The sequence below is a fragment of the Quercus suber genome, unplaced genomic scaffold, assembly GCF_002906115.3.
Source record: "Quercus suber isolate HL8 unplaced genomic scaffold, Cork oak 2.0 scaffold_998, whole genome shotgun sequence".
Taxonomy (NCBI): Eukaryota; Viridiplantae; Streptophyta; class Magnoliopsida; order Fagales; family Fagaceae; genus Quercus; species Quercus suber.
In genome coordinates, this window is record NW_027070413.1 from 30,176 (window position 1) to 40,758 (window position 10,583).

The 10,583-nt window shown below is 36.1% G+C and overlaps 1 protein-coding gene across 1 annotated transcript; it reads right to left on the reverse strand.

The window, feature by feature from the left end:
* Positions 1–4,323: 4,323 nt before the first annotated feature.
* On the reverse strand, positions 4,324–4,899 carry LOC136065507 (uncharacterized mitochondrial protein AtMg00810-like). The gene has a single exon (XM_065768802.1). It carries the CDS (start codon positions 4,897–4,899, stop codon positions 4,324–4,326), a length of 576 nt encoding a protein of 191 aa, XP_065624874.1.
* Positions 4,900–10,583: the final 5,684 nt, after the last annotated feature.

The following is a 10,583-nucleotide window of genomic DNA, read 5'->3' on the forward strand; positions in this document are numbered from 1 at the left end:
TCCTAGCCACCAGTCAATCGTGAGTCCTAGCCGCAAGTTTCTACTTCTTTGCACAAAGATGAGCAATTCTTCACACTCTCTTCACACACTACCTTTACATGAATCTCACCTAAATACAGAGTTATAAATGCTAAATTACAAGCAAATTGGCACGGAATAAAGCCAACAAGATGGTTGATAAATTTCAACCTTACAATCTTCCCCTTTGGCTATTCTGTGACAAAACCCTAAAACAAACTCTAGACTTAATGCGTGAGTTAGGAACAATTGGAAAACTCACTCACACCTAACTCTAAAATCTGTGAAGCTCTTGAACCATAAATCAAAACATCTCTTAAAACACAATAACACAATAAGATCATTGTATACAGAAAACTTGTAATACATATGAAGCAAGCACAATGGAATAAAACAATAGACCATGGCAAGACCAAAAACAAGCAATCACTATAACTAAGAGATCACAATGCTTATTCACACTTGGAATGAACATCCAAACATTCAAGCTGATAGACACAAGGTAAATCACTATGATCAACACTCAACCAATGCACAGTACATGAAGTATATGCATCTAGGAATAAAATCCTACAATGGCACAAGAGTGACAGTACTCAGAAGGAAATGCATAACATTTAGTTATAAGTACTGATATAGCAAAGCACACAGGCTACATAAAGCAAGGTATAAACCATAAAGCCTACAAAGTGCATAAAAACAAACTCTGAAAGCTTACAAAAGCAATATGGGTACAAAACAGAAACAGAAACCTTAAAAACCTACAAAGGTACCAGGTACAAACATAAATACATAAAGTAAAGAGTATTGAATAAAAACAACATGGGTACAGAAATATGCTAAATATAGACAAAAGCGATAAATAAAGGGCTGTTTGCAAAAATCTCCCTCTTTCGTTGAACTCCCCCTGCCAACATCATTGAACTCCCCCTGCTAATATCATCTCCCCCTTTTTGTCATGGAATATCTAGTCCTCATCATCTTCTAGCTTTCTTTGAATTTGATCCAATTGGGCTTGGATAGAGGTGAACTTCATATCCCATCGATTGTTGAGATAGTGCAAGATGGATGTAAGTCCGGACATCTTCGTACTTAGCTCACGAACAGATGCTATAATAGAGTCTAGCTTCTCGTCGACGGGGAATGAGTTAGAGCGCGAACCACTGTGGGATGCTAAAGATTCTTTCTTGATTCCCTTCTTACTATGACCAATGTTAGCGTTGAATGTGCACATGTTGATTGGACTTGGTTTTGTGCAGGGAAATTCATTTTCTAAAGGATGAAGTCCTTTAAGCTTCAAAATCCTTGAAATAAGACAGCAAAATACATCCTTGACTCAGATCGTAGAACAGTTTTGCGAAGGACATGAAAGATATAAGCATAAATATCAATCTCTACATCAGAGATCAGATTATGAAGGAACAGTGCACGCCCAAAGTTCATATACCCTGTGCTGGATAGGGGGTATAGGTTGTGAAACATGATGATCGTAAGCACCCTTAATTTCGGAGGAAGAGATGAAACACTGACTGAGTTCCCATTTGAGGAAAATTCCAAGTCTTTTCCAAGAACTTCTCGAAGTAAGTCCTCATCTAGATATAGATCATCATAGACCGATGTGTTTCCAAGTATTGGCCAATTGATGTGAAGAATCTCTACCAGGTATGTGGGAGAGACCGAGAAACTTTTGCCTCTAACCCAGCACTTAAGTTTGTCTCCTTCAACAATTGTATTGGCATAAAATTCTTTTACCAAATTCTCATATGCATCATCAAGGTCGGAGAGAAGATAATTCCAATCTTTGTGAGCAAACCATTTAGGAATGTTAGTGTCAAAAAGGGAAGGTTAATCAACGACCCTTTCGAGTAGTGGTATAGCACTTTTGAAAAAAATTTCATGATTTTGAAAGGCAGCATAGGATCTGATTTTGTTGGGATCGAACACTTCAATTGATGAGCAGGTCCTTTTTGCTCTAGGTGAGAGTTCATCAACATCAATGACATGTTCTTTCCCTTTGTTGTTTCCCCCTTTCATAGCTGATCATTTGAATGGAGACATTTTGGCACTATAACATGATTTATCACACACAGGAGAAATCAAACAAGACACCAAACATTATTAGGAAAGTATCAGATTCACACTATGGATGATGAAGAAAACCCTAAACACTTGAGATTTAGGTTCAAACCATGACAATAAGTTTGAATAAACAACCAAAACCACAAAAAAGTATACAAGATAGAGAAATAACAGTATACAAACCATCACAAACACACAATAAAACCAGAAAAACAGAAACCCATATTCGAACAAGATAAATCACAAACCACGATAGCAACCTGAAAAACAACAAAATGCTCAAATTAGAAAGTATGAAGTGAAAAAGAGAAAAACCCATACCTATTTATTGAAGATTTGAGAAGAAATGATGCAAAAATGAAGTATTTTCAAAGAAATACTCGGAGTGTTTGTGAGAGTGAAATGGGGAAGACAGTGAACAGTCATAAAAGTACGAGGAAAAAACTAAAAGGATTTTAAAATTGACCTTAAAATGCAAAACACGTGTTTTTCGTGACTGGATTAAGTCGGCAAAAAGTCACCAGGGTAAGCTACGAAACACTGTGAAAACAAGACTTTCAAAAAATCTTCTAAGTGTTTTTCGCGACTGGAAGATCTACCCGTGATATAGTCGCGATATGAGCCGCGAAAATCTCTATGTACCCCTTGCGACTAGACCTTCTATCTACGAACAAGTTGCCACACTGAGCCGTGAAAATCATAAAAACTCAAATTTTGAAAAATTTTCTAAGTATTTTTCACGACTGAGACCTTGACTTGCCAGTGAGCCGCGAAAAGTCTCGGAGTGAGCTCGCGACTGGAGCATGCGACTGGTTCTACTCACGACTGAGTCGCCAAAACAAGGCAACACTGTTTTTGAAATTTTTGACATTTTTTGTAAAAACAAAATACTTTCCAAAAACAAACTAAAACACTCAAAAATCTTTTTGTGTTTGATCAACAAAGATTGAGCTTGTGAGAACACATTTAAACAAATACAATCACACAAATGAATATAGCATTTATTGAACATAGACTTGTGTGTTGTATGTGGATATCAAACATGAGATAGTCCTTAGTTTAATTTGAAGTTTCAATGATCAATTCAATCAAGGCATACACAACTAGCACTAGGTAATGTGACACGTCTCAATTATAGAAGTATGCATATATGACCTCCCACATAAACTTGAGTACAATTCTTTGAAGCTTTTCATTTGGCTCCATTTTCAACATAGCATTTGATCTTTTTGAATAAATATATCTCATTGAGAGATCGATGCCTGAAATTTTGAATATTTCAACTTGATGGGTTAGCCTTTGGCTTTTTGGGCATCAAAACATTTTCTTTTGGTCGCTTTCCCTTTTTTCTAGTCAAATACTAGTATGTGTAATAGGCTTTTGCAGTTCAATATCTCTTTTTATTTAAATATTTACATTTGGTGAGCTCTTTGAAAAAAGAAAGCAATAAAATAAAGGTGGGAAGATATATAGGTACAAGTCTATGCATGTCTCAAGATCAACAAAACCATTCACTAATTATTCATGACAAGGTTGAAGATCTATTTACAACAATCACAAAGATTTCAAGATTTTTCCCACAAAGATATGAGTGCATAAAAGACAAGCTAAGCTCGTTAAATGCACAAAGTCATTAGTACAAAGGTACAAGGCAAAACATGCTTTAAGACAACACTCAACAAAAGTTGATCAAACATTTTAGATTTTCTACTTTTTATGTGTTTTTGGATTTTTTTTACATAAAAGAAGAAAAGATTGATCAAAAACAGAACAACAAAGAAAAACTGACAAAAAAAAGGATGACAAAAGTAAGAAACACAATGCAAACAAAAACACAAAGAAAATTTATGGAAGATAGAGTTCAAGGAATGATACCAACACCAATGGTCTTATGCAAGGATTCAAACCTCAGGCCATCAAGAGGTTTAGTGAATATGTTTGCCTTTTGATTGTCAGTATTTATGAACTCTAGATAAACTATCTTGTCCTCTACCAAGTCCCGAATGAAGTGATAACGAATCTCAATATGCTTTGATTTGGAGTGTTGAACTGGATTCTTTGACAAGTTTATGGCACTAGTGTTGTCACAGAACACACACATAGTGTCTTGAGAAATTCCATAGTCATGCAGTAGCTTTCTCATCCATAACAATTGTGCACAACAACTTCCTACTACAATGTATTCAGCTACAGCTGTTGAAAGGAATACTGAATTTTGCTTTTTACTCATCCATGAAACCAAGTTATTTCTAAGATAAAGCACCCACCAGATGTGCTTTTCCTATCATCAATGCATCCTGCCCAGTCGGCATCTAAATATCCCGCCAAACACTCATTCGAATCTTTTGTATACCAAATCCCATAGTCAGACGTGCCATTGACATAGCGAATGATTCGCTTTACAGCTGTTAAATGGGATTCTTTAGAAGCAGCTTGGAATCGTGCACATACCCCGACACTAAATGCAATATTTGGTCTACTTGCTATGAGATAGAGAAGACTGCCAATCATACTTCGATAAAGTGTTGGATCGATGTCAACACCAGCTGCATCTATGCTTAGTTTTGCAGAGGAGCTCATGGGAGTAGAAGTGTGTTTCTTAGAATCTAGGCCAAATCTTTTAACAAGATTTTTGGCATACTTCTCTTGAGAAATGAATATTCCATCTTTCCGTTGTTTCACTTGAAACCCTAGGAAGTAGTTCAACTCTCCCACCATGCTCATTTCAAATTCTCTGTTCATTTCTTTCAAAAATTCATGAGCTAGTTGATCAATTGTGGCTCTAAAAATAATATCATCCATGTACACTTGAGTGACAAGGAGGAATTTCTCATCCCGTTTAACAAACAATGTTTGATCTACTTGACCTCTTTTGAATCCACGATCCAATAGGTAAGTGGTGAGACGATCATACCATGCTCTTGGGTCTTAGCACATGACCCAAAAAGTGAGGATCTTCAAACCCCTTTGGTTACTCAACAAAGACTTCTTCATTTAGAAAACCATTTAAGAAGGCACTCTTCACATCCATTTGATACAACTTGAAATCCATGATGCATGTTATGGACAGAAGAATTCAAATGGACTCTAGTCTTGCTACCGGAGCAAACGATTCATCAAAGTCTATGCCTTCCACTTGAGTATACCCCTGAGCCACCAATCTAGACTTATTTCAGACAACTTCACCATCTTCATATGTTTTGTTCTTAAATATCCATTTGGTGCCGATCACATGTGTATCTTCAAGCCTTGGAACCAATTCCCATACATCATTTCTAACAAATTGATGTAGCTCCTAATGCATAGACTCTACCCAATTCTCATCTTTCAGAGCTTCTTCTACCTTTTTAGGTTCAAATTGAGCAAGATAACAGTTGTATGCCACACGATTAGCACTATACCTTAGTCCTTTTCTCAAACGAAGTCCCTCGTTTATATCACCAATAATATTACTTGATGGGTGATTGAGATTCACTCTTGATGAAGGTTTCTTGGAAGTTGAGAGTTCCTCATCACGAGAAATTAGGGGTTGAACTTCTGGAGGTGTGAGTGGACTTGAGACTTCTTGTGTTGATCTAGTCTCTCTTCTTGATATAGAGGGTGTAAACTCCTTTCCGGGTGTTTCTTTCTCAGCATCATCACTTAGGGACATATCATCATCATCATCCTCATTCTTTTTGAGTTTGAGCCCCTTTCATCATCCTCAATTTCCTTTTCTGATATGGTGTCGTCTATGACCACATTGATTGATTCCATCACTGTCTTAGTTCGCTTGTTGTACACTCCATAGGCTCGGCTATTTATGGAGTAACCTAGGAATATTTCTTCATCACTCTTAGCATCAAATTTTTCCGGATTTTCCCTATCATTCAAAATGTAACACGTGCTCCCAAATATTCTGAAATACTTCACCTTGGGTTTCTTTTCTTTCCATATTTCATATGACGTCTTCTTTGTCCCTACTCGGAAATAGATTCTGTTACAAATGTGACATGATGTGTTCACAGCTTCAGCCCAGAATCTTTGTGGTATGTTTTTGTTAAGTAGCATGACTCTTGCCATCTCTTGGATCACCCAGTTCTTTCTTTCAACCACCCCATTCTGTTGTGGAGTCTTTGGAGCTAAGAATTCCTTCTTGATACCATGCTCTTCACAAAAAGCTTCAAATTTAGCATTCTCGAATTCCTTCCCATGATTACTTCTGATTTTGACTATGAGAACTCCTTTTTCATTCTGCAGTCTCTTGCATAGTCTTTGCATTTTATCACATGCTTCAGACTTCTCTCTAAGGAATTCCACCCAAGAGTACCTTGAGAAATCATCAACTACCACCATAATGTATCTTTTTCCTCATAGGCTTTCAGTTCTTGTAGGCCCTATTAGATCAACGTGAAGAAGCTCTAAACACCGTGAGGTAGCAATCACATTTACCTTGTGATGGCTTGCCTTTGTTTTTTTTTTTTTTTTTTTTTCCATTTGGCATGCTCCACATATAGTCTTCTCCACCTTTTTCCAAACTTTGGAAGTCCCTCAATTGCCTCAAGTTTAGAGATTTAGATACTTATTTGAAATTTGCATGTCCAAACCTGTGATGCCAAAGTTTCAGCATATCAACACGAGCACTTCTACACGAAATAGGTGTCGTAGGAACTATTCCATAGCAATTATCAGTAGTCCTATTTCCCTCCAAGACTTGAATCCCTTTTTCATCAATGATTATGCACCCCTTCTTTGAGAATTGAACAAGAAAGTCTTCATCACAGATTTGAGTGATGCTTAAGAGATTTGCCTTCAATCCTTTGATGTATAGCACATCTTTCAATAGAGGTAATCTCCGGTATTTCAACCGTCCCTTTGCCAAGAACTTAAGCATGACTCCCATCACCAAAAGTCACATAATCACAGGCTTTCTCTTTAAGAGTCTTAAAGAGTGATTTATCTCCTGTAATATGACGAGAACATCCACTGTCAAGATACCATAAGTATGAGTTAAAAACCTTCAATGAGGTGTGCACAAACAAACAAGCATTCTTGGCCATCAAACATAACTTCATCTTTATTTTCCATGCTTCTGCCAAATTGAATTTTCTTTTTCAGATTATCAACCTTTTCACACAATGTTCTATTTCTTCTTTTGTACTTTTCAATCAAAGAGTTAGACTCACATAGACTATTGTGTAAGATGTGGTTCTTATTTTCAAAGTATTTCAGCATGTAAACGAACATCCTAGCATGTTTCCTAGATTTAATTAACCTAAGAGTTCATTTTTAGAACATTCTTTAAACGTACTCATAGAGTCATTATCATAAACATCTAAACCACAATTCATCAAGACCTTTTTCATAGCTGCATCCATAGCCAAGGGGTCTAGGATCGCACTCAAGTAATCAAACCACAAAGACTGCACCCGCTCTGATACCAAATGAATGTTCAATATGTGTGTAAAAACCCTTGAACGTTTAGACCCCAAATTACAAAATATCAATTCAAGCTTATTATCAAACAATTAATGTGCGGAACATGAACATAAGCCAAACACAGAATTGATAAACAATCTAAGCCAAATATAATCACATCCACAACATAAAATAAATGGCAAAGATAAAGGAAGAGAGATGCAAATACAAGGACAACACTCAATGTGTTATCGAAGAGGAAACCGAAACTCTCGGCGTAAAACCTCTCCACCGCCCTCCAAACGGTAAATAATCCACTAAAAAATGTAGTTAGGATACATGAACAGTAATAAACCCTCAAAGCCTAATCTACCTAGGTACCTAAGCCCTCCAAGCTTCTTACTCCAACGAGGTTGCGCCGAACCTTTTTCTTTTTTAGCTTACCGGATTCCGCTATAAACCATAGCATCAACCAATAGTCATTGGTCCCTTCCGAACTGCTTCCCTTAGCACCAAATGAATTTTCTCACAGACGTGGGTGTGATGAGAAAAGGATTTGGTCAAAAACCTCTCAAGGATGTATCAATGGAGAGGAAGAAAGTAGAGGAATTTGAAGAGTCTCTTAGTAAAGATTGAGGATGAGGCAATCTTGTTTTTCTTTAGGGTTTTTCTCACAAAATTTTCTCTGGAAGCTCTCTACATTTCGTGGATATAAGGGTTTATATATAGTGGTGTGTATTTGGAATACGAAGAGTCAGTTTTTGCCAAACAGAGCTGGTTGGCGGCTTGTCCAAGTCGCGAGTTCAAGTTACGAGGTAACGGCCTGGCCAGCCTAGGACTTTTGTCCTATAATGCGACAGCTGGCGTGACCTTTCACCTTCCCGCAAACTTCTCACGTGCATAGCATTTGGCGGCTTGCAAACCGCGAGTCAGTCGCGAGTCCTAGACTCGAGTCTCTGCTTCTTTGCACAAAGATGAGCAATTCTTCACTCTCTCTTCACACACTACTCTTACATGAATCCCACCTTAATACAGGGTTACTAAGTGCTAAATTACAAGCAAATTAACACGGAATAAAGCCAACAAGATGGTTGATAAATTTCAACCTTACATAGGAGAACAAAAAGAAATGGGATTATCTTGAAAAGAATTGGTTCTCGGCAAGATTCAAGGTGCACTATTCTTGTTTATTATTCTCAAATTGGGTTATAAGTTTGGTTTCTGAATACTATCGTGTTTTTCCTTATGATTTTCGATCCCCCTTCCATGAAGGACCTCTTTCCTTATATAGTTCTTTCTAAAGCATCTTGATCTTACACCTGTTGATCACCTGCATTACCACTTGAGTGCTTGTCCCATCAAACACCCTCTCTGGTTGTGTAAGCCTTGGGGCAGCCAACTTTGCACTGTTCAGGGGTCTTCTCCATATTAATGCAGCCAGGAAGGTAGCTGCAGAACATTAAATGCGATGGTGACAGCTTTCTTCCTAAAATATCTGAAGCCTTCTTTCGATCTAGTGTCTCTACAACGTCTATTCATACTGACAAAACTTCCTGGGAGGTTCTCTTACCTTAGTAAGCCATTTATCCTAACCTTGGCTATAGTTGGCCGAGGAGACATTTATCCACGGCTTGTCTCGCTGAGCTTTTATGGCCAAAATTAACTCTTTTATTTGCTAACACAGTTTTTAATGATGGAGATTCTTTCTCCTCGAACTAGGCCTTATCCTCAGCTTGGGCCATATGCCCAATGTACAAACGTATAATGAACTTCCAAGCCCAACATCCCTACAAAAAGGATTTTCAAATCTGATTTTTTTTTTTTTAAATTTAAAAACATAATGAATTTTATAAGGAGCTTTTAGATTTGAATTTTTTATTAGAAAGCAGAATGGATTTGGGAAAGGATTTTTCAGATCTGATTTTTTAATTAAAATACAGAATGAATTTTAAAAGGAATTTTCAGATCTAAATTTTTTATTAGAAAGCATAATGGATTTTAAAAAGGATTTCAGATCTGATATTTTTAATTAAAAAATAGAATAAACTTCAAAGAGAAATTACAAATCTAATTTTTTAATTAAAAAAAAAAAAGAGTGAATTTTGATATTAAATTTCAGATCTGAATTTTTGTTAGAAAAAGAATGGATTTTGAATAGGATTTTCAAATCTGATTTTTTTTGTTAGAAAAAAGAATGAAATTTAAAAAGGATTTTCAGATCTAAGATTATATTATATTTATCCTACATCTACATGAACAAACATGAGAAAACAATCATTGCATGTTTTCTATGAGATAGAAATTCAAAAACAAGAAAATCATACTAGAGGTTAATATTCACAGAGAAAATATAAACAAATGCATATGCTAATGAAAGAATAAGCATGTTAATAAGAGAGTAGAAAATATAAATGTATCAATGCATGAATAAATCTTGCAAGGGGGGATTACTTTAGAGTTAGAGAGAGAGTGAGCCTATCTAAGTACTAAAGGATTTTTTCTTAACGGAAAAGAAAATCTTAAAGTCAGACTTCCAGAGTTTCTTTAATGTTAAGGGGCAGAGGGGGGTTAGGGGTCAGAGATTAGGAGTGTTGAATGTTGGGAGGCCTCCTCTATTTATAGAGGTGTTAGTTGCTTAGAAAATAAGCTAGGTTTGCTTAAAAATTAAGTCCAATCAGCTTAAAAAACAAGCAAAAAACGTATTGGGAAAATTCTTTAAAAAAAAAAAAAATAAAGAGATTTGGATAAGAGTAAGCTGATTTTTCAAATCAAAACAAGTTTCAGTATTTTGATCATACCTATTTACTCAAAATTCTATTTGTGCTGAAATTCTGACAGCTGAAGGGAAATTCAATTTTATACAACTTTGCTAGAAATAGCCTAGTCCGAATTTTGAGTTTTATTGTGCCAGAAGTGCCCTAGAATGTGAATCTGAAATCTGCTACTTGATTAGCACCGTTTTTAAAGTGTTTTCCAAGTCTAAAACTGTATTTAGACGAATTTTAGAGTTATTTTCATGATAAACCTCATCCCAAACTGATAATTAGGATTTTTAAAATAATTATTTTGATTATAATTATCCCAAAAGC